This window comes from Monodon monoceros, unplaced genomic scaffold (genome assembly GCF_005190385.1).
Source record: "Monodon monoceros isolate NGI ecotype Baffin Bay Population unplaced genomic scaffold, NGI_Narwhal_1 Super_Scaffold_14, whole genome shotgun sequence".
In the NCBI taxonomy this organism is placed as follows: domain Eukaryota; kingdom Metazoa; phylum Chordata; class Mammalia; order Artiodactyla; family Monodontidae; genus Monodon; species Monodon monoceros.
In genome coordinates this window covers 31,430,566-31,456,092 of record NW_021703770.1, presented here as the reverse complement: position 1 = coordinate 31,456,092, position 25,527 = coordinate 31,430,566, and the positions used below count along the sequence as shown (strand labels likewise).

At 43.2% G+C, this 25,527-nt stretch overlaps 1 protein-coding gene across 7 annotated transcripts in view; it reads right to left on the bottom strand.

The window, feature by feature from the left end:
- Nucleotides 1-25,527, bottom strand: part of KLF10 (Kruppel like factor 10) — a 42,820-nt gene that overhangs the window by 10,179 nt on the left and 7,114 nt on the right. For 3 of the 7 annotated variants that reach the window (XM_029223002.1, XM_029223005.1, XM_029223006.1), the window contains 2 exons: nucleotides 20,472-20,599; nucleotides 10,563-10,682 (listed from right to left, as the gene is read on the bottom strand). The exons of 1 other annotated variant lie outside the window; for it this stretch is intronic. In XM_029223002.1, coding sequence (XP_029078835.1) covers nucleotides 10,563-10,565 — 3 coding nt within the window. In that variant the 5' untranslated portion in view covers nucleotides 10,566-10,682; nucleotides 20,472-20,599. Of the gene's footprint in view, nucleotides 1-2,412; nucleotides 2,443-10,562; nucleotides 10,683-17,993; nucleotides 18,027-20,471; nucleotides 20,600-25,527 lie in introns of those variants that run through there. 3 more of the 7 variants (XM_029223007.1, XM_029223004.1, XM_029223010.1) reach the window with 3 other exon arrangements.

The following is a 25,527-nucleotide window of genomic DNA, read 5'->3' as shown; positions in this document are numbered from 1 at the left end:
GGCCTTTGTGTGCCCTGCTAAGAAATGTAGATGTGGGACTTTTATCTTGGGGACAGGGGGGACCTACTGACAGGTTTTAGCAATGATAGTATAGAAAATTCATTCTGGCCCAGTTTGATAATGGACCACAGAGGCTAGGGTCTAACACCAGTGAGGTTTCGTAGCAATGTAAGCAACAAAGATGATGGTAGCTTAAACTATGGAAATGGTGGCAGGCATGGAAAAGCTGGAATAGAGACACCAAGAACCAGGAAGATTTGGTAATTGATTGGATGTGGGCGTGAGGAAGAGGGAGGTGTGGAGGAGGACTGCTGAGTTTTTGGCTTGATTCACTGGATGAAACAGGACAAAAACAGGACACTATTGCCCAAGAAAGGGACTGTAGGGAGGTAGTAAGTTAGGGTGGAGAGGAAGAAAATGCCAAACTTGATTTAGGACATATAAACATGAGGTTACCTGTGGGACATCCAAATAGAGATGTCCAGGAGGCAGCTGGAATTTCAGGTCTGGAGCCCAGAAGAGAAGGATCTGGGCTGGAGATTAAAATTTGTTGTCATCAGGGTGTAGGTGGCATTGGAAACCAGGGGGTGAATGAAATCCTCTAGGAAGAGTAAGGAATGAGAGGTAAGAGAACTGAGGGTGGTCTTCTGGTGAACTACAAGCACAGGACGGAGACTAAGAGGAAACAGCCACATGGTGAAATACTGGCAAAGAGTGACACAGTGAGGACTTCTTTCATACATGCAGCACTTAGGATTTCTTGGCCTAATGTGACACAAAGTGGAGATGAAAGGCAAACAGGGGATGATTCAGAAATTGAAAGGGTCAAACAAATTAGAAAAAATAATTATCCCCTCTGATTGGTGAATATCATTCATTATTTTCATTATACTAGTTACCATAGTTATTAAGCTCTTTAAAAATTTTTTTTTAAATATTGATATGTTGAGTAGATTGTTTCTAAAGATGGTCACAAAACCCCTCCCATTCTGCATAATCTTTTCCAATGTGACTTTGCCATTCCTGCATCAAGAGGTGAAGTTTAATTCCCCCAACCCTTGATTCTGGGCTGGCTTTGACCAGTAGGGACCTGGATGGTACTATGGGACTTCATGCCTAGGTTTTAAGAAGGGTTTGAATTTCCTATTTTTACCCTCTTGGAAATCAGCCACTAGGCAGAGGAGCTTAGGCTAGGCTAACTTACTGAATAAAGAGAGAACATTTGAAGGGAGAATGGCCACGTGGAGACCAAGGTATCCCAACCACCAGCCAGGAACAAGACTCCAGATGCCTGACAGGGCGACTGGATGTCCTCCAGCCCCAGTCAAGCAGGCCTAGCTGACACAGCCTGGAGAAGAGATAAGCTCTACTTGAATTTCTGACCCACAGAATCATGAACAATAAATGGAAGAGTAACCCAGGCAGCATTTCCTGCCTCCTCTCCACCCAGTAGCCCCTTACCCCCACTTCTGTCTGCAGGGATGTCCCTAGGTTTTGGGGTGGTTTGATATGCTGCAAGGGATAACTGAAATAGTGGCTGTGTGTTTGTTTCAGCTCTGGAGAGACAGCCACCGTTTTCAAAATACTCATTTTATAAGAATACTTTTTTTTTTTTCTTCAAAGAATCTAAAATGGCTGGAAGAAGGTTCCAGGAAGGAGAACTAAAAAAACTGATGAATTAGAAAAGGAAGAAAAATTGGAGCAAGAAGTAAGTTTTTTTTTAACTTGGAGAAGGGGGAAGTATGTAGATCTGGAAGAACCCTACCCCCAGCAGCCCCACTCCCGCTCCCCCGACCCCAGCACTCTACTGAGGCTCGGAAATGGAAATAAACGTGTAATAGGAAGGAAGGGAGTTCACCTTGATCCAGCGCCTGCTATGCACCAGTTGTTGCCTGGTTCACTAGGTATACGGGGGACCTAATTTGACCCATTATATAAAGTCCATGGTTTATTATAACACTTTAGGATTTTTTTGGTAAAGAATTCAATTTTTCCACTCTCGATTCCGCTCTTTTTTATCTCCCCAGGAAGTGTGAAGCTAGTTAACTGGTTAAGTGGTACTGCAAGGTTACAAAATGAAAACAGCCTTATCGCCTTGGGGGTTTTTTTTAAACAAAATAATATATGCTGATCATAAAAAAATACAAAAAGGAATAAAAAGATGAAAATCTCCTGTAATCCTGCTACCCAGAATTAACCACTATTAACATTTTGACATACATTTTTCACTCTTTTTCTCTGCCCTGCCTTCTCACTACCCCCCACCCCACCCTATAATAAGGTATGCTACTTTGTAACCTGCTTTTTGTTTATTAACTTAATCTATCACTCTGCACATCAATAATTATAGAGTTCTTACAGACTATTTAAAAGTATGAGTTTCCATTTTCTCTGGAGAGTCTTAGTTACTACCTTTTTCCTATTGAGACTTCAGAATCCTGGAAATCTTGTCTAGTATCATGGGTATGAAAGGAGGGATGTTCCTTCACAGAGTCATCGCAGCGTCTAAGCTGAGGCACTGGCGCAGTCGTTTTGCACTAGAAACTCTCGTCTTAAGTGCCCGGTGCAGAACCTCCACATGTGGTACCCTACGACCAAGTGAAACTAGACTAAGCACAAAGGAAGAAAAAAGTCTGGTTTCTAGTTTGGATGCGCTCAGATGACCGCGGTCTCCTGGCTCACTGACAACCCACAGGAGCCATGTGGCTGACAGGGTCTTGGTGCTCCAGCCGGGTGTCAGGCCAGTGCCTCTGAGGTGGGAGAGCTGAGTTCAGGACATTGGTCCACCAGAGACCTCCCGGCTCCACGTGATATCAAATAGCGAAAGCTCTCCCATAGATCTCCATCTCAACGCTAAGACCCAGCTCCACTTAACGACCAGCAAGCTACAGTGCTGGACACCCTATGCCAAACAACTAGCAAGACAGGAACACAATGCCACCCATTAGCAGCGAGGCTGCCTAAAATCATAATAACGTCACAGACACCCCAAACCACACCACCAGACATGGTACTGCCCACCAGAAAGACAAGATCCAGCCTCATCCTCCAGAATACAGGCACCAGTCCCCCTCCACCAGGAAGCCTACACAACCCACTGAACCAAACTTAGCCACTGGGGGCAGACACCAAAAACAACAGGAACTATAAACCTGTAGCCTACAAAAAGGAGACCCCAAACACAGTAAGTTAAGGAAAATGAGAAGACATAGAAACACACAGCAGATGAAGGAGCAAGTTAAAAATGTACCAGACCAAACAAATAAAGAGAAAATAGGCAGTCTACCTGAAAAACAGTTCACAGTAATGATAGTAAAGATGATCCAAAATCTTGGAAATAGAATGGAGAAAATACAAGAAGTGTTTAACAAGGACCTAGAAGAAATAAAGAGCAAACAGTGATGAACAACACAATAAATGAAATTAAAAATTCTCTAGAAATAATCAATAGTAGAATAACTGAGGCAGAAGAACGGATATGTGACCTGGAAGATAAAATAGTGGAAATAACTACCGCAGAGCAGAAAAAAGAAAAAAGAATGAAAAGAATTGAGGACAGTCTCAGAGACCTCTGGGACAACATTAAACACACCAACTCTCGAATTATAGGGGTTCCAGAAGAAGAAGAGAAAAATAAAGGGACTGAGAAAATATTTGAAGAGATTATAGTTGAAAACTTCCCTAATATGGGAAAGGAAATAGTCAGTCAAGTCCAGGAAGCACAGAGAGTCCCATACCGGATAAATCCAAGGAGAAACACTCCAAGACAAATATTAATCAAACTATCAAAAATTAAATACAAAGAAAACATATTAAAAGCTGCAAGGGAAAAACAAAAAATAACATACAAGGGAATCCCCATATGGTTAACAGTTGATCTTTCAGCAGAAACTCTGCAAGCCAGAAGGGAGTGGCAGGACATATTTAAAGCGATGAAAGGGAAAAACCTACAACCAAGATTACTCTACCCAGCTAGGATCTCATTCAGATTCGATGGAGAAATTAAAACCTTTACAGACAAGCAAAAGCTAAGAGAATTCAGCACCACCAAACCAGCTTTACAACAAATGCTAAAGGAACTTCTCTAGGCAGGAAACACAGAGAAGGAAAAGACCTACAACAACAAACCCAAAACAATTAAGAAAATGGTAATAGGAACATACATATTGATAACCACCTTAAATGGAAATAGATTAAATGCTTCAACCAAAAGACACAGACTGGCTGAATGGATACAAAAACAAGACTCATGTATATGCTGTCCACAATAGACCCACTTCAGACCTAGGGACACGTACAGACTGAAAGTAAGGGGATGGAAAAAGATATTCCATGCAAATGGAAATCTGAAGAAAGCTGGAGTAGCAATCTTCATATCAGACAAAATAGACTTTAAAACAAAGACTATTACAAGACACAAAGAAGGACACTACATAATGCTCAAGGGATCAATCCAAGAAGAAGATATAACAATTGTAAATATTTATGCACCCAACATAGGAGCACCTCAATACATAAGGCAAATACTAACAGCCATAAGAGGGGAAATCGACAGTAACACAACCATAGTATAGGGGACTTTAACACCCTACTTTCACCAATGGACAGATCATCCAAAATGAAAATAAATAAGGAAACACAAGCTTTAAATGATACATTAAACAAGATGGACTTAATTGATATTTATAGGACATTCCATCCAAAAACAACAGAATACGCTTTCTTCTCAAGTGCTCATGGAACATTCTCCAGGATAGATCATATCTTGGGTCACAAATCAAGCCTTGGTAAATTTAAGAAAATTGAAATCGTATCAAGTATCTTTTCTGACCACAATGCTATGAGACTAGATACCAATTACAGGAAAAAATCTGTAAAAAATACAAACACATGGAGGCTAAACAATACACTACTTAATAACCAAGAGATGACTGAAGAAATCAAAGAGGAAATCAAAAAATACCTAGAAATAAATGACAGTGAAAACAGGACAACCCAAAACCTATGGGACACAGCAAAAGCAGTTCTAAGAGGGAAGTTTATAGCTATACAATCCTACCTCAAGAAACAAGAAACAACTCAAATAAACAACCTAACCTTACATCTAAATCAATTAGAGAAAGAACAAAAAACCCCAAAGTTAGCAGCAGGGAAGAAATCATAAAGATCAGAACAGAAATAAATGAAAAAGAAATGAAGGAAACAATAGCAAAGATCAATAAAACTAAAAGCTGGTTCTTTGAGAAGATAAACAAAATTGATAAACCATTACCCAGACTCATCAAGAAAAAAAGGGTGAAGACTTGAATCAATAGAATTAGAAATGAAAAAGGAGAAGTAACAACAGACACTGCAGAAATACAAAGGATATTGAGAGATTACTACAAGCAACTATATGCCAATAAAATGGACAACCTGGAAGAAATGGACAATTTCTTAGAAAAGCACAGCTTTCTGAGAGTGAACCAGGAAGAAATAGAAAATATAAACAGATCAATCACAAGCACTGAAACTGAGACTGTGATTAAAAATCTTCCAACAAACAAAAGCCCAGGACCAGATGGCTTCACAGGTGAATTCTATCAAACATTTAGAGAAGAGCTAACACCTATCCTTCTCAAACTCTTCCAAAATATAGCAGAGGGAGGAACACGCCCAAACTCATTCTACGAGGCCACCATCACCCTGATACCAAAACCAGACAAAGATGTCACAAAGACAGAAAACTACAGGCCAGTATCACTGATGAACATAGATGCAAAAATCCTCAACAAAATACTAGCAAACAGAATCCAACAGCACATTAAAAGGATCATACACCATGATCAAGTGGGGTTTATCCCAGGAATGCAAGGATTCTTCAATATATGCCAATCAGTCAATGTGATACACCATATTAACAGATTGAAGGATAAAAGCCATATGGTCATCTCAATAGATGCAGAAAAAGCTTTCGATAAAATTCAACGCCCATTTATGATAACCGCCCCCCACAGAAAGTAGGCAAAGAGGTAACTTACTTCAACATAATAAAGGCCATATATGACAAACCCACAGCCAACATCGTTCTCAATGGTGAAAAACTGAAACCATTTCCACTAAGATCAGGAACAATACAAGATTGCCCACTCTCACCACTATTATTCAACATACTTTTGGAACTTTTAGCCACAGCAATCAGAGAAGAAAAAGAAAATAAAAGGAATCCAAATTGGAAAAGAAGAAGTAAAGCTGTCACTGTTTGCAGATGACATGATACTATACATAGAGAAACCTAAAGACTTTACCAGAAAACTACTAGAGCTAATCAATGAATTTGGTAAAGTAGCAGGATACAAAATTAATGCACAGAAATCTCTTGCATTCCTATACACTAATGATGAAAAATCTGAAAGAGAAATTAAGGAAACACTCCCATTTACCACTGCAACAAAAAGAATAAAATACCTAGGAATAAACCTACCTAAGGAGACAAAAGACCTGTATGCAGAAAACTATAAGACACTGATGAAAAAAATTAAAGATGATACAAACATATGGAGAGATATATCATGTTCTTGGATTGGAAGAATCAACATTGTGAAAATGACTCTACTACCCAAAGCAATCTACAGATTCAGTGCAATGCCTATCAAACTACCACTGGCATTTTTCACAGAACTAGAACAAAAAATTTCACAATTTGTATGGAAACATAAAAGACCCCGAATAGCCAAAGCAATCTTGAGAAAGACAAACGGAACTGGAGGAATCAGGCTCCCTGACTTCAGACTATATTACAAAGCTAGAGTAATCAAGACAGTATGGTACTGGCACAAAGACAGAAATATAGATCAATGGAACAGGATAGAAAGCCCAGAGATAAACCCACACACATATGGTCACCTTATCTTTGATAAAGAAGGCAAGAATATACAGTGGGGAAAAAACAGCCTCTTCAAGAAGTGGTGCTGGGAAAACTGGACAGGTACATGTAAAAGTATGAGATTAGAACACCCCCTAACACCATACACAAAAATAAGCTCAAAATGGATTAAAGACCTAAATGTAAGGCCAGAAACTATCAAACTCTTAGAGCTAAACATAGGCAGAACACTCTATGACATAAATCACAGCAAGATCCTTTTTGACCCACCTCCTAGAGAAATGGAAATAAAAACAAAATAAACAAATGGGACCTAATGAAACTTCAAAGCTTTTGCACAGCAAAGGAAACCATAAACAAGACGAAAAGACAACCCTCAGAATGGGAGAAAATATTTGCAAATGAAGCAACTGACAAAGGATTAATCTCCAAACTTTACAAGCAGCTCATGCAGCTCAATATTAAACAACCCAATCCAAAAATGGGCAGAAGACCTAAATAGACATTTCTCCAAAGAAGATATACAGATTGCCAAGAACACATGAAAGAATGCTCAACATCATTAATCATTAGAGAAATGCAAATCAAAACTACAATGAGATATCATCTCACACCGGTCAGAATGGCCATCATGAAAAAATCTAGAAACAATAAATGCTGGAGAGGGTGTGGAGAAAAGGGAACACTTTGCACTGCTGGTGGGAATGTAAATTGATACAGCCACTATGGAGAACAGTATGGAGGTTCCTTAAAAAACTACAAATAGAACTACCATACAACCCAGCAATCCCACTACTGGGCATATACCCTGAGAAAACCATAATTCAAAAAGAGTCATGTACCAAAATGTTCATTGCAGCTCTATTTACAATAGCCAGGAGATGGAAGCAACCTAAGTGTCCATCATCGGATTAATGGATAAAGAAGATGTGGCACTTATATACAATAGAATATTACTCAGCCATAAAAAGAAACGAAATTGAGTTATTTGTAGTGAGGTGGATGGACCTAGAGTCTGTCATACAGAGTGAAGTAAGTCAGAAAGAGAAAAACAAATACCGTATGCTAACAGATATATATGGAATCTAAGAAAGAAAAAAAAAAAGGTCATGAAGAACCTCGGGGTAAGATGGGCATAAAGACACAGATCTACTAGAAAATGGACTTGAGGATGTGGGGAGGGGGAAGGGTAAGCTGTGACAAAGTGAGAGAGTGGCATGGACATATATACACTACCAAATGTAAAATAGATAGCTAGTGGGAAGCAGCCGCATAGCACAGAGAAATCAGCTTGGTGCTTTGTGACCACCTAGAGGGGTGGGATAGGGAGGGTGGGAGGCAGGGAGACGCAAGAGGGAAGAGATACGGGAACATGTGTATATGTATAACTGATTCACTTTGTTATAAAGCAGAAACTAACACACCATTGTAAGCAATTATACTCCAATAAAGATGTTAAAAAAAAACCAAACAGTATGGTACTGGCACAAAAACAGAAATATAGATCAATGGAATAGGATAGAAAGCCCAGAGATAAACCCACGCACATATGGTCACCTTATTTTTGACAAAGGAGGCAAGAATATACAATGGAGAAAAGACAGCCTTTTCAATAAGTGGTGCTGGGAAAACTGAACAGCTACATGTAAAAGAATGAAATTAGAACACTCCCTAACACCATACACAAAAATAAACTCAAAATGGATTAGAGACCTAAATGTAAGACTGGACACTATAAAACTCTTAGAGGAAAACATAGCAGAACACTATGACACAAATCACAGCAAGATCCTTTGTGACCCACCTCCTAGAGAAATGGAAATAAAAACAAAAATAAACAAATGGGACCTAATGAATCTTAAAAGCTTTTGCAAAGCAAAGGAAACCATAAACGAATGAAAAGACAACCCTCAGAATGGGAGAAAATATTTGCAAATGAAGCAACTGACAAAGGATTAATCTCCAAAATTTACAAGTAGCTCATGCAGCTCAATAGCAAAAAAAAAACAACCCAATCCAAAAACGGGCAGAAGACCTAAATAGACATTTCTCCAAAGAAGATATACAGATTCCCAACAAGCACATGAAAAAATGCTCAACATCATTAATCATTAGAGAAATACAAATCAAAACTTCAGTGAGGTATCATCTCACACCAGTCAGAATGGCCATCATCAAAAAATCTACAAACAATAAATGCTGGAGGACTTCCCCGGTGGCGCACTGGTTAAGAATCTGCCTGCCAATGCAGGGGACACGGGTTCAAGTCCTAGTCCGGGAAGATCCCACATGCCGTGGAGCAACTAAGCCCGTGCACTACAACTACTGAGCCTGAGCTCTAGAGCCCATGAGCCACAACTACTGAGACCACGCTCCACAACTACTGAAGCCCACGTGCCCAGAACCTGTGCTCTGCAACGAGAAGCCACTGCAATGAGAAGCCCGCACACCGCAAAGAAGAGTAGCCCCTACTCCCCACAACTAGAGAAAGCCTGTGCACAGCAATGAAGGCTCAACACTGCCAAAAACAAACAAACAAATAAATATAAAAATTAAAAAGAATAATAAATAAATTCTGGAGCGGGTGTGGAGAAAAGGGAACCCTCTTGTACTGTTGGTGGGAATGTAAATTGATACTATGGAGAACAGTATGCAGGCTCCTTAAAAAACTAAAAATAGAACTACCATATGACCCAACAATCCCACTACTGGGCATATACCCTGAGAAAACCATAATTCAAAAAGAGTCATGTACCACAATGTTCACTGCAGCTCTATTTACAATAGCCAGGACATGGAAGCAACCTAAATGTCCATTGACAGATGAATGGATAAAGAAGATGTGGCACTTATATACAATGGAATATTACTCAGCCATAAAAAGAAATGGAATAGAGTTATTTGTAGTGAGGTGGATGGACCTAGAGTCTGTCATACAGAGTGAAAAGAGAAAAACAAGTACCGTATGCTAACACATATATATGGAATCTAAGAAAAAAAAAAAGGTCATGAAGAACATAGGGGTAAGATGGGAATAAAGACACAGACCTACTAGAGAATGGACTTGAGGATATGGGGAGGGGGAAGGGTAAGCCGTGACAAAGTGAGAGAGTGGCATGGACATATATACACTACCAAACGTAAAACAGATAGCTAGTGGGAAGCAGCCGCATAGCACAGGGAGATCAGCTTGGTGCTTTGTGACCACCTAGAGGGGTGGGATAGGGAGGGTGGGAGGCAGGGAGACGCAAGGGGGAGGATATATGGGAACATGTGTATATGTATAACTGATTCACTTTGTTATAAAGCAGAAACTAACACACCATTGTAAAGCAATTATACTCCAATAAAGATGTTTTAAAAAATTAAAAAAATAAAAAAAAAATGGTTCTGAAGAACCTAGGGGCAGGACAGGAATAAAGACGCAGACGTAGAGAATGGACTTGAGGACACGGGGAGGAGGAAGGGTAAACTGGGACGAAGTGAGAGAGTGGCATGGACATATACACACTACCAAATGTAAAATAGATAGCTAGTGGGAAGTAGCCACATAGCACAGGGAGATCAGCTCAGTGATTTGTGACCACCTAGAGGGGTGGGATAGGGAGGGTGTGAGGCAGACACAAGAGGGAGGGGGTTTGGGGATATATGTATACGTATAGCTGATTCACTTTGTCATAAGCAGAAACTAACACACCATTGTAAAGCAATTATACTCCAATAAAGATGCAAAAAATAAAAAGAAGGGATGTTCCTTTTCAAAGGCCGAACATCTTCCAGCTTCTTTGTGGATTATAATCGAGATTATAACACACACCTGCAGCAGGGGAAATAATAGAAAAAGCTATGGTTAATGGTCTCTGTCCAGCATGTGGCACCAGCAATTTTTTCTTTCTTTTTTTTTTTTTTTTTTGTGGTACGCGGGCCTCTCACCGCTGTGGCCTCTCCCGTTGCGGAGCACAGGCTCCGGACGCGCAGGCTCAGCGGCCATGGCTCACGGGCCCAGCCGCTCCGCGGCATGTGGGATCTTCCCGGACCGGGGCACGAACCTGCGTCCCCTGCATCGGCAGGCGGACCCTCAACCACTGCGCCACCAGGGAAGCCCCATGCACCAGCAATTTTAATTGAAATCTTCTGAATGTTGAGAAGATCTTCTAGAAGAAGGGCAAGGGTCATAAATGTTCTCCCTTGGGGTTCTTCAACCTCCAATCCCACCAAGCCTGACTGCAATGGTGTGCAGAATGGTGTGCAGAAAATCCTTCATTTCACCCCTGAAGACAAGCACATAAGCCCTTTCGGTTTTAAGTGCTATGTTGCTACCGATAACAGATATAAAACAAATATAGGGATGACCTAACTGACCAAAAACAGACTGGAAGATGTGATAAAACTTCCAGAATCTGACATGGTCCTTCTACAGTTTAATGAAGCCTATGAGCTCCTTCTCAGAATAATGTTTTGAAGCTCATAAAATGCAATTTGTCAGATTACAAAGGAAACCATTATACTGATATAGTTATCAAAATATTTAAAAAATTATAATTTAGAAATATAGTGCACGTTCATGAACACATTCAAAAACAAGATCTAGTGTGGGTCTAATAACTGAAGTAATATTGAAGTTGTGATGAACATAAACATGATTTTGAAATGTACAATAGTTGCAACTCGGTATAGAAATACCTGTGATTTCTATTAGTGACAAAATCACAGGTCCTTCTGATGCTACTGTGGTTTGTTTTCTATATGTAGTTATGCTTAAGAAAATGCTAAGGTTGAAGACTCCTGAACTCTATTCACAAATGTCTTGGGGGCCTGAGGAACCCCAGATTAAGCACCCCTGCTTAACCTGCTTTTAAGAAGGAAAAATGGACCCTGGTACTCTTCAATCAAGGGAGGGACCCACTAGTATCTCCACCCAACTCACACTCAGTGAAGATCTGACTGCCCCTCTTAACTAAGTTGCAGTGAAGCAGGAGGATTGAGTCTGAATAGCAGTGAATGCAATTTGCATCCCAGAGGACCACCAGACTGGGTAGCCTCACCACCAATCCATTTTTGTTTGGCTCTGAAATGAGCTCTTCCTGGGTGTCTTTCTTTTGGAATGAAGAAACGTGGGGCATGGGGAGAAGGGGATGTAAGTAAAGCACGACCTTGAGAGGCAGTTGCAGAGTCTGAAAATCTGGCTGCACTGGCTCTTCTGGGTATTCTTGGAATAGTCACTTTAACCTGCCCAGCCTCGGTTTTCTCACCTGTAACATGGGAGTTAAATAACTGATACCCAAGGAAATCGGGGTGTTGGGAAGAGTGGAAATATGACAGTCTATGTAAAAAATGTTTGGCAAAGACTGAAGCAGTGCTTGTCAAACTCTAATGTGCATAGAATCCCTTGGTGACCTTGCTAAAGGCAGATTCTGATTCTGCAGGTCTGGGGTGGGCACCAAGATTCTGCATTTCTAACAAGCAGCATCCCAGGTGTTACCTAAGCTGTTGGTCTGAGGACCACACTTTGAGTAGCAAGTACTCTACGAATGTTCCTTGTTATCACTTAGTGTCACTTTAATATTCCATCTAATTCTCTCACACAAGGAGGATGACAGCTGAAGATAGGGAGGAAGGCACAGCTCATCAAGTGAGGCCGGGCTTCTGCTCAGCAAGATACTCTGGTCTTGCAGCCCCACCTCCCCTCCCTGCCTTCCACTACCAGCCATAGTGAACAATGGCCATAACCAAGTCAAATCATGTTTCAGGCCAGATCAGCACAAACTAACCAATCATGGGAGTGGGAACAAACACCAAATGGGATATTTGTGCAAAGAAAGTAGTATATGTAGAAAACGTTTTGCACTTGTAATGCTAAACACCTCCCAAACGTCCCAGAGAATACAGTTGCATCTTTTGGTTTTGCAAGTCAGATCATTCATCCCTGCACAATGCTTCTAAAGCATCCCCTTTCTCGTGGTACTCACAGGTGAAGAGCTTTAGATAGCTCCCTATGACCTATTGTATCTACTCTAAGCTTCTGTCTTAGAATGCCTAAGAATGACCAATATCAGAAGGGTGATAACGGTGCAGCTGAGAATGTGGAAGATGGAACACTAGGGCACTGCTGGAGGGAGTGTCAACTGGTACAATCATTCAGAAGAGCAATCTGGCAGCTGTTGAGATTAAGCATGCACATGCCCTATGACCTGTGGAAAAAATCTGGAATATACTCCAAGGAAATTCCCCCATGGGTCCATAAGGATGTTCATCATGGGACTTCTTGGGGTAGCTGGATGTTGGAGACAGCCTAGGTGCTTATCATTAGAGAAAGGGATTATTAGTAAATCTGGCAGATGTACACTTAAAAACTAAATAGCAGTTAAGAAATGTCAACCAGATGTACATAGCAACACTGATGGATCTTAGAAACCTAGTGCTGAGGGGAAAACATAGGAAACAGAACAGGATTTATAGCACATTATCATTTCTGTAAAGACACATTGACATAAAAGTAATATGCCTTTTGAAGAAGGTATGCATGCACATCTAAAGATATAGTAAACACGAGAGTAGGTACTATGGGGGCAAAGGGAATATAATTAGGGTTTGGAGGTAAAAAGTAAAAGTAAAGTAAGAGAACCTTACATGGATTAATGATGAAGTGCTTAAAAAACTGAATTTTTAATTCAAATTTCTTCACCTGGGGTGAAAAAAAGATAAAAGCAAAACAACCCCCCTAAAATTTTCCTCTATAACAGCCTTCACAATCCAGTCCTACATGACCTATCCCACATGTAACTCCCTCTATAACAGCCTTCACAATCCAGTCCTATGTGACCTATCCCACATGTAACTCCCCATTTCGGGTGCCATCTTCCTCACTGTTGCCTCACCACAGATCATGGACTTTCTCTCTTTGACATCTTTTTGGCTGCAGTCAGAGTCTTCTCATCTTGGTTTCTTGCTACACTCACTTTCAATAGGTCCCTAGCAGACAGAACCTGGGCTCCAAGGTAATGTGGACATCATTGTCCAAAGGTGCATCAGAATATGTTAGATCAGGGGTTTGCTTCCCCAGCTTTGGTGACACTACTGATTTGATAGAGAATCTAAGGAAGTCACTTAATTGTGCATCTCTCTCCTGTAGGACAACCCAGGATGGTCATCTTTAATTCAAATATTTCTGTTCTTCACTAGACTGTGAGGTCGTAGAGTGTGGGGACCTTATTTGCCTATGTCCACTGCCCAGAATTAATCACATAAGAAGCCCCTCTCTAATAATGTTTTAGAAATGGATTCCCCAGCCCCCTAAGCCAAACGGTGGAGCAACCTGGCCTCTAACTATTTTATATCTAATTCAAAACTTTAACTGGTAGTAGTTTCAAAGTGCCTTGTGTTATGGTCCTAGAATATGCCACAAAATTAATACATGATAACAAGGAGAGAGTTGCTCCAGTTCTTGTGTCCAAAGGTATAAAGTACCATCTCTATTTTCCTTCCCTTCAAGAAACAGTGTAATGTATGTCCCAGAAATGATTGGATAAAACTAAAAAGAGAGTTTGGACATAGTTAAAGTGAACTCTTGGGTTCCCATGGTTTGAAAAGGAAAGCAGAATCATATGAAACACTGGGGTGAAAGCCTTTACAAGAAAGGAGTGGGTATTCATCACTGCAGCCTCGTATCCTTCAGAAAGATGGAAGCTACCTTCTGTGCAGCCAGATCTGGCATGCACATGACCAGAAGGGTCAGGTATTTGCCGGGTTGGTTGTTTATGGGAAAGCCAGCACTTCCGTTTCCCACGTGGTGAGAACACGAAGCTCCCCTCTGAGGAAGTCTGCAGCATAACACAGCATCAGGAGAATCCTCCAGCCTAGCGGGGACTACAGCGGCCAGTCCTGATTGGTGCATTCTCCAGGAGGCGGGGGCAGAACTTCTTGCGAGATCTGAGGGCCTGAAGCTGGTGGCCCTGAAGGTGGGGCGGAGAACTTCTGTGTCGTTTTGATCACTGTGGCCACAAGCCCAGCACAAGGGCACGGGCTTCCAGAACAGGTTTTTCTCCTTGTACTGATCACTTTTCTCAAAAAGAAAGAGTAATTTCTAAATTTAATTTTTCACCACTGCCCTTCTAGGACAGGGTCCAACACTCATTGTTACACACCCAACTAAATGCAATGAAAAGACCCTCTCACAGCTGAGGGACAAGCAAGCAGGTGGTGAAATGGATTGGTCCAGGGCCTGGCTTCATGCTCCCATCACCACAGCAGTTGGCAGTTTTCAGCTCCAAGAGACATTTGCTGTCTGCTAGGACTCGGGGTGGTTAGCTTCTGCTGCCTGCTGCTCCCGGAGAGAATTCAAAACCCGAGCATATGGAGAATATTTAAACTTAAATTTGGGTGTATGGCATTGGTTCCCTCGTACATTCGGCTTTGAAATTCACCATCTGTTCAGTATAAGAAGGCCGGGCGGACTAGGTGCCCGCTGTTCTGTGGTTTCATACACCTTCTGAATCACCCCCGCACTGTCCCCAGCCTTCCCATCCTCTTCCGCCCATTGGAGGTCACACAGCCTCACCTTTTCAGGCAGTGGGCTTTAATAATTGTTGGGATATGGCAACACTAGGATTAACTGTGAGGAAAAAGTAAAAGGATAGGAAGAAAGACTGTAGTGGAAAGTGATATAGGTCCCTTTGTAAGAGCAAAAATTAGGAAAGATCAGTGAATCTCTTGCATGCTAGAATCACCTGGGGAGCTCTTCAAAATGCCCAGTTCAGCTGCCCCCAGGACCAATTAAGTCAGCAACTCTGGAGGTGGGACTGAGACATCAGTAGGATCAGGGAGTATCAGTTTTTGTAGATCCTCAGGTGATTCCAGGAGACTTGGGTCATGGTTCCAATCAAGCCACTAATCTCCTGTTGTCTAGGGAAAATCACTTATCCACTTTCTCTTCAGTTTTCTTACCTATTAAATGAGAGGATTGCCTCCAAATGTATTTGACCAAAAGCAACACAAGTTTGACCCCCAGGGATCATTTTCTAGAATGTTTTTCTAGCTCTGAAATTCTAAGAATGCATTCAAATGGCAATCAAAAGTCATGGTGAGGGCTTCCCTGGTGGCGCAGTGGTTGAGAGTCCGCCTGCCGATGCAGGGGACACGGGTTCGTGCCCCGGTCCGGGAAGATCCCACATGCCGCGGAGCGGCTGGGCCCGTGAGCCATGGCCGCTGAGCCTGCGCGTCCGGAGCCTGTGCTCCGCAACGGGAGAGGCCACAACAGTGAGAGGCCCGTGTACCGAAAAAAAAAAAAAGTCACGGTGAGGTTTGAACTCTGAAGTGTCTTGAAGTATCTGATCTGAATGTTGCTGTCTACTTCAAACACATCGCACAAACTCTTCCAGCAAAATTCTGGTAAAAGAACCCGGGTTACTTTTTAGGGCCTCCTCTAGTAAAGGAAATGTCATTCTGCTTCTATTTCACAAGACTTTGAAGCAAGGACAGTGGATCTGTTTGTCTCGCATTGCTACTTAGCTAGAGAATTAGGCAACAGTTGAGAAAGGTCACTGGTGCTTGCTCACACTCCCTCTCTTTCTCTTCCCACATCTGAGGATAATTGCTACCAGGCAAGAGCATTTAATATGAATTCACTTAGAGAATCACAGTTTTGTAATCAGTGGGGGAAAAAGTTTGATTGGAACTTCATATTGAAAAATGAAACTAAATGATATTAAAATATGTTTTCTTAGGTTTAATAAGTCTAGGTTATCACTGCAAATGTGCACTAATTCTCTTTTTTTACAAGCATCATTCTTTTTTTTAATTAATAAATTAATTAATTCGGTTGTGCCGGGTCTTAGTTGCGGCAGGCAGGCTCCTTAGTTGTGGCATGCATGTGGGATCTAGTTCCCTGACCAGGGATCGAACCCCGGGCCCCCTGCATTGGGAGTGCGGAGTCTTAACCACTGCGCCACCAGGGAAGTCCCAAACATGGACTGATTCTTAGAGAATGAATTATATGTTATTTTTCTCAGCATACATTTTCTGACAAAATTATAAATCATAACATCTTTCACTTTACTTGGACTTTTAAAGCCCTATCACAGAAGAAGTAGGGGGTAGTAGTATTACCTGAGAAGTGATGTTTTAGTAGGGACCAATTTTATAACTTTATAAGAATATTTTCACTGCTTAACTTCCTAACTTCAAGGAATTAGAGTAATTATAAATATGCATGTAAATACTTATGCCATATGTCTCCATCTATATGCAAAAGAGGTAAATGTACACTGTAAACTGTATGTAGGTAACGCAAGTTACTGTATTCTGTATTTGAATGTGGTATTACAGATAGTTACTATCTCCTGTGATTGGAGAAGTGGGTATATTAACCAAGTTTTAGTTTCTAAACCCCAAAACCTATCTCCTCCTACTCTACCATGGGCAATATACCACAGTCAATTTTTATAGATTCCTAGTTATTTCAGTAGCCATCTAATGACTATGTCCTCAGAAAGAAATTGACCAGCTAACTTTTACACATTGTAAATAATCTATTAATAATCTCGAACACTTACTGAGCTAAGGCTCTGTTCCAAGCACATCCCTATATTGTCTCAGTATTTACAGCAGCCCTGTGACCAACGTGAATAACACCATCTCCATTTTGTAAATAAGTTCACATGCATGCTCTATTTTGTTAACTACCCATTGAAATAATGTTTTCTGTAACAAGTCTTCCCATGTGGAAATCCTTTCTCCTTAGTCCTGTCTGAAAAGCATTTCCCTGGCCCCGGACAGGGAGTAACTCTGTGTATATAACTTTCTAGCCCCAACATTCATCACAGAATCCTAGACCTGAGTTGGATCTCCTTTGACATCAGCTCAAACACTTCCCAGCATCCTGACAGGTGACCCCTCCACCCCCTGATTCAATGGTTCCAGTGCTCAGCTGCTCACCACCTCCTGGGGCACTTCATTTTTATTTTAACATAATTATAATTGTTCAAAAGTTTTTTCCTCGTACCAAGTGGATACTTCTTCCTATAGCTTCCATACCACTAATCCCAGTTCTGCCATTGTGGAGTTCCACCCCAACCAAATCTAATTCCTTTTCTGTGTGGATGCCATTCATGTATTTGAAGCCCCTTATCACCTGAACAGTGAAGAGAATCTTCCTGCTGTGTGTTTACACATCTTAATCATTTTTTCGGCAGGCCGTAAACCTTGAACCAGAGCTTTTCCTGGAATTGAGCATCAATTAGTAAAGTAAATCAGGACCAACTAAATAAAGGTTAAACACAGGCCAGTAAATCACTTATAAAATGTTTGCATAATCCTCCAAAACAAAGGGTATTTTTTCCCCCAGACAACTGTGTAAAGGAGGCCTAAACCCACTAACAAGAATGTGATAAAGAAAGGTCACAAGGGGGAATTCCCTGGCGGTCCAGCAGGTTCAATCCTTGGTCGGGGAACTAAGATCCCGCAAACCACAAGGCCAAGGGGGAAAAAAAAAGGTCACAAGGTTGTTAATCCACCTCCTGGGCCTGACCCAGGCATCCTTCCTACCACTGCTTACAGCTTGAGATCCTCCAGGGGCTATGCTTCTGAATTGGTTCATTTTGACAACTGACCTCTTTTTAAAGCAGAGGTTCTCTATGAGATGGCCCTTGCGTTTCAGTAGCCACCTTCTGGCCAACTCCTGCATTTTAGGAGTATAAGAAGCTGGATGCAGTTGAAGAAGCAGCCTCATTTCACCTCCTTGGGCAAAGATGAGGGAGGCAGGTGGACAGTGTTAGAAGGGAGGAGGTAATCTTTCAGTTACCTTGTTTTTTTGTTGTTGTTTTTTTGGCCACACCACATGGCTTGCAGGATCCTAGTTCCCCGACCAGGACTGAATGCGCATGCTCGGCAGTAAAACTGCGGAGTCCTAACCACTGGACCACCAGGGAATTCCCATCACTTCCCTTGTTTTTTAAGTTGAAGGATGCTTCTGAGTTTGGGAGTTCCAGGGTTTTCTTTGCCCAGCTGACTTCTCATCATTATCTGGGGGAAGGAATCGGCCTGAAAGAGCAACGTGAAGCACGGCGCCCTCTTCTAGTGAAGGGAATCAAGGCCTGCTGAGGTTGCCCCCGTGGGCCCACACCTTCAGACCTTCCCATAGTCACATGTCCCATCCCCCTGTGGGACACACCTCAACTTCCCAGGTACGCCAGCTATGGGAGCAGAGTGGGAGTTTCAGTTCTGCAAGCTGAAAAGAGTTATGGAGTCGGTTGGTGATGATGGTTGTACAATGTTATGAATGTACTAATACCACTGACATGGTCAAGATGGTAAATTTTATGTCATGTGTATGTTACCACAGTACAAACTTGGGGGTATGCGGGAGGGCTGTGGCCACTCCTGGAGGCTGAGCCCACCAAGTGTGCTCGAGAAGCTGGGGTCTGGTCTCCTGATTAGAGCGATGGTCCCCAGGCCGGGTGCTCATGAACTGCACTGGGGAGTTTCAGATACAGATTCCTGAGCCCCGCCATAAAGACCCTGATTTGGCACCTCTAGGGTAGGGCCTGGGAGTCAGTATTTTCCAAACACGCCTCAGATGGTTTTGATAACAACCAAGTGTGGGATCTGCTGGGCTGGATCTTTAGGGAGCCTTTGTTATTAACCTCAGCGAATTCCAGGCGCTTGCTTCTTTTGGACTTAGGCTCAACTGTAGAGGTGCACAGCACAGTGGGGCATGTCTCTGGACCTTTCAGGCTGTTGCTTGCCATTCAGTCATTTGATGAATGTATATTAAGTGCCCACCCTGTGCCGGGAACGGGGCTATGTCAGAAGAGGCAGGGTCTCAGCTCTCACAGAGCATGTCGTCCAGCAGAGATCGATTAGACCCCCTCACCCCTGCCCCTGCCCCTTCCCTTTCCAGCAGCCTTCACTCCCTTGCATTTTCTATTTCCCAGCCTGCTCACCTTACTAGATCAAGTTTTACAAATTCTTTCAGAGCTCGATCTGTGTCCAATTCATTTCTAGGCTGTCATTTTCTCCTGGACCCACCCCTTCCCCCATTGCCCACACCTAGTGTTATGGTTTTCACCCAGTAAATGTTTGTTAAAGAGATTCATTCATTCACCCAACCAATATTTACAGAGTGCCTACTATGCGCTAGGCATAATTGTAGGTTTCAGGGCTATGAGGGAGGGCGAGGTACCTAGGACGCAGAATTTAAGCAGCAGCTCCCTCTAGCAGCAGCAAGAGCAGGGCTGTCACCTGAGAGTGAGCGCCTCCTTAAATTTTGTGCCCTAGGTGCCTCGCTTGTCTCACTCTAGTCCCAGCCCTGCTAGGTGCTGGGGACACAGCCATGAACAAAACAGACAGAGATCAATGCACCTAAGTAAACTCTCCCTTCTCCCAGCATCTTTGTGGGGCTCTGCATGTTGCCTGTCCTTAAGTGTCTTTCATTTGTGTGCCATCTGCCTTCCCACCTAGACTGTGAAGTCTTATTCTGGTCTGCCCCTTCCTCTTCCCACCCCACCTCCACAAGCATTCTGCCTAGACAATGTTTTCCAGAATCTTGTCCTTGACCATCTGCATGGGACTTCCTCGTGGCATCGTTTAAAATGCAGCGTCCCGGTCTCACCTTTTGAGTCAGGTCCTTTGAGGGTGAAACTCTGGATTCCGCATCAAGGTCCCTGGGTTGTCAAGGCAGGTTTAACGTGTGAGGATCCCCAGCCTGCCGATTTGTTCAGTCAGTACTGCTGACTAATACTAGGAGAAGACAGGGGAAAGTGGCATTTTGAATGTGCTTCAGTTTCTTTGTGATTCTGTTCACAAAGTCAGAAGACACAGGTGTGGGAAAGGGATGGTCTGGAGAGCTACATGATGGCCTTGACTCTGACCCTATGGGGCTCTGCAGGGAGATCTCTCAGCTCAGCCTTGCACCTTAGCTGGGCCACTCCAGGCCCTGCCCCATCACCCCTGGAGATTTATCAGGTTGCCTGCCTTACCTCCCCAGGCAGCTAGAGGCTGGCATTTCCCGTAGCTTTGGGTCAAAAGTTTCCTTGGAGCCAGTGGAAGCGGTGTGTACGTAGGTGGCTGTGGGGAGAGCCTGCGAGCCCCAGGGCAAATAAGGAACGTGGGAGGGTCTGTGAATCTGGTCCTCCCTGACCTCTAAGGCAGGTACCCACCATTTTCACTTGCTTCACATAGTGCCCTGCACAGATGCCCACGCACTTTGGGCTGTCAGGTGCATACTGTTTAATGGTAATCATCTGAATGAAATAAATCCGTTGTGTGAGTTACCAGTAAACCCAGTCTGCAGGGTGGAGCATACGTCAGCTTTCCCAATCCATCAACACCTGGGCAGTATCAGGTGCGATTCCTCTGCCGACCCACCACACCCCACACCGAGCTCCCTGAGAGAAGAGCTCAGGAGAGTAGGTCTCGTCTGCTTTTGAAAGGGTGCAGGCATGCAGATGGAGGGCCTATCGAAGTCCAGCTGAGGAGGGAATCTGGGGTAGTGTCAACATCTGGACATGGTCCCAGGGTCCCTAAATGGCAGGTTACTGAGGGCTTCCAGCAGCAGGCCGTGAGAGTTGAACTGATTAATAACCTATTTATTTGCTTGTAAGGTTGGTGACAGTGGTTTTCAAGCTTTATGTGCATCAGTATCACCTATAGAGCTTGTTAAAACAGGTGCCCAGATGCGACCTCGGAATCTTGAGAGTTGGAGCTTGGGAATTTGTCTTTCAACATCTCCCCAAGCAATTCTGCTACACACACATCTCAGAACCTCAGGTGCTTTGAACTAAGGACTCTGCAGTGTTTGTGTCTTTATTCTGCACACCCCTCCCCCGCTTTCCTTCAAGCATGGTGGTTTGTACCCTGAACTTGGCTAAAATGAAACTACCTCTCCCAGCTCCCCTTCCCCGTAACGCTGAGTTAGAGATGGGCAAAGGAGGAACTCGTAAAAGATCTGGAAGATGAATGTGGGGTGGTGGCCATTACTCTCGGAAGGTGGTCGGGGTTAAGTTCGGTGACAGGCAGACACGAAGGTGCCAGGTCCCACTTGTCCTCACTCTCCTCCACTCCACATCCAGCTCCTCCTAACAGCAGCCCCAGACCCTCCCTCAGATGCTTGGTGGCAGAGCCCTGGAGGAGGGACCCACACAGGGCAGAGTCCCCCTGCAAAACCTCCCTGAAGGCTTTTTTTGCGGTCCCTCCGCAGTGGTGGGGTCTACTTAACTTATCCGACTGGACGCTTGGTGGCTCCTTCTCTGACCCTCCAGTCCCTTCCAGGTCTTCACCTCCCCAGCTCCTCCCACAGGGAAGTCAGGTCTCACTCCTATAACAAATCCCTTACCTCAGAACTCACAGGGGCTTCTGCTTCCCCTGGGTGAACCCTGACTGACCAGTCAAGAAACATTTCCCGTGTCCAAAATAAAGCAAGACTTGGGAATTGGCCTTCCATTTAGATCCAAGAAATGCTCGTGGGCTATTAAGATGTGTTGACATCAGTTACAAGGTAACTCAGTTAGTCCTACCATCCATGATCACAGGGTAATTGAAAAAGATGATTCCCCAGATTCTCTGCTGGCAAATAACAGCACCTTGGGCAAATTAGAAAAAGGTGCCTCCTTTGGGTAGCATTAGTAAAGATCACCCCTTCCTTCCTCCCGCTTTCCCTTTTAATCTGGGTGCCCTTGTGCAGGCCACAACCTGCATAACTGGATATATATAGCTGCCCTGGGTACCTATTCTGTCCATTAATGCCAAGGGGCCCTGAGTCCGGCCTCTAATTGCTTTCCTAGTATCATCAAGCATAGACAGGTCACAAAACAGTCTCACCAAAATGTTTCAGGGGAGAATAGAACTTCCTTGGTCCTTGAACAACTTTTCTGTCCCCAGTGCCATGGGCAGCCATCCTTCCCTGATCATTCATGTCAATAAGCTCTAGCAAGATTACCGCAGCCCGCGCTACACTGTAGTGTTACTATTTGTTTGATATCTGTCTCACCCCTAGACAGTGAGCTCCCTGAGGACAGGGGCTCTGATGTGGTTGCCTTTGGATCCCCAGTGACCAGTATAGTACCTGGCACAGAAAAGCATGCAATAAATGTTTGTGGAATGAGTGAATGGATCAAGCAGAACTAAAGGAAAACCCCTGTTTTCCTCAACTCCTCAGACTTCTGATATCAGACGGGTAGGTTTTTCTATACCCGACAACTCTCCAATCATCAGTGCACACCAACTGGGTACCTTATAATTTAACTCAATTCTAACACTAACTGCCTGGAGCTAGCACAGACCCCACAGGTGAAGGGCTCAGTCCCATAAGACTGTCCCCCACTTCAGATGCCAGCCCCAAGTCCCAAGTTGTCACCTGTACTGCTGACCAACCAGCTATGAATCAGGGGTTCCCATGACCCTCTCCTCAGCTTCGAATATTTGTTAGAATGGCTCATAGGACCTCCTTATATTTACTGGTTTACTGTAAAGGATATAATAAAGGATACAGGTGAACAGCCAGATGAAGTGGTACATAGGTTGAGGTCTGGACAGTCCCAAGTGCAGGAGCTTTTGCCCCCATGGAGTTGGAGTGCAACACCCTCCCAGCACATGGATGTGTTCACCAACCCGGAAGATCTTTTATGGAGACTACATCATGTAGGCATGATCCATTATTAACTCATCTCCAGTCCCTCTCCCCTCCCTAGAGGAATGGTGGGGATGGGACTGAAAACTCCAAGCTTCTAATCGTGACTTGGTCTTTCTAGTGACCAGCCCCCAACCTGAGCCATCCAGAAGCCCACCAAGAGTTACCTCATTAGAACAAATGATGCTCCTGTCACCCAGGAAATTCCTAGGGATTTAGGAGCTCTGTGTCAGGAACTGGGGGCAGAGACCAAATACATAGTTCTTTTTAGATCACTAGAGGTCACATCTGGTTCTGGAGCTGAGTCTTTCCTATCAGTCTATGTCCTTGATTGAAAGGGTCAGGAACCAGGGACCAGATCTTTGCCTCCCTTATAGAGTATGTGATTCACACACCAAGAGGCCAGATACTGGGCACCATGGACCCTTCTGGTCTGAGGTCTTCACTGGTGCCTGGTCAATCTTGGCTGATCACAAGCTATATCCAGGTTAGTAAATATGTGACATAAGGGCCCCCAATCCATTCTCCAGTGCCCATGATCACTACTCTATTTTGGCCCTCAAGTCTTCTCAAGACAACACCCTGGATAGTTACTACCAACTGCTCAGAGTTGCTACACTAGATGGAAGCCATGTCTTGCCTTGAGCAGCCTCTGAGAGCTGTCTTACTGCCATCTGGGCCATCAGAGGCATCCATATTTTTGTTTGCAGGAAGGCCTTTGCCAAAGAATACCAACAAGTAAAGTAGAAATTGAGTCCTAAATAAATGGCCCCAACTTTATCCAACATAAGTAACCATTAAACCAACCACAAATAACCTTTTTTTTTCAATCAAATGTAAAAGGCAAAAAGATGGCTTTGTTTGTCTGATATGGTGCAACTTTAAAATGGAGGTTAGAAGCTAAAAATAGAGTTACTGTATGATCCAGCGATCCCACTCCTGGGCATATATCTGGAGAAAACTCTAATTTGAAAAGATACATGCATCACAATATTCATAGCAGCACTATTTACAATAGCTAAAACTTGGAAGCAACCTAAATGTCCATCAACAAAGGAATGGATACAGAAGATGTGGTATATATATACACAATGGAATGTTACTCAGCCATAAAAAAGAATGAAATAATGCCATTTGCAGCAACATGGATGGACCTAGAGATTATCATACTAAGTGAAGTAAGTCAGAGAAAGGCAAATATCATATGATGTCACTTATGTGTGGAATCGTTAAAAGTGATACAAATGAACATATTTACAGAACAGAAATAGACTCACAGACATAGAAAACAAACTTATGGTTGGTTACGAAAGGGGAAAGGGTGGGGAGGGAAAAATTAGTAGTATGGGATTAAAATATACACACTATGGGACTTCCCTCGTGGTCCCGTGGTAAAGAATCTGCCTTACAATGCAGGGGACACGGGTTCGATCCCTGGTCAGGGAACTAAGATCCCACATGCCATGGGGCAACTAAGCCCGCACACCACAGCTAAAGAGAGAAGCCCGCGCGCCACAACGAAAGATCCTGTGCGCCTCAACAAAGATCCCGCGTGCCGCAACTAAGACCCGATGCAGCCAAAAATAAACAAATTAAATAAATAGTAAAATAAATCTTATAAAAAATATATACACACTACTATATATAAAATAGATAAACAAGGACCTACTGTATAGCACAGGACACTATACTCGATATTTTGTAATAACCTATAATGGAAAAGAACCACTTTGCTGTATACCTGAAATTCACAACATTGTAAACCAACTATATTTCAATCAAAATTTAAGAAAAATTAAAAAACAAAATGGGGGTTTGATATGGACCCAAATGCCTGGGGACAAGTCTGCCCCCACTGGGATCTGTTTCACTGCAGAGACTTCTCTCCCTGCCCCAACACACAGTCTGGTTCATCTTGAATCCAGCAGGGCCATTAGGGGTCTCTGAACCCTGCACATCTCCTGGCTCTGCAGTTGCCTCGCTTTAGTTGCAGAGCTTGGCATTTGGTAGGAGTGAATCTGCTGTCAGGTGTGGAGGGGAG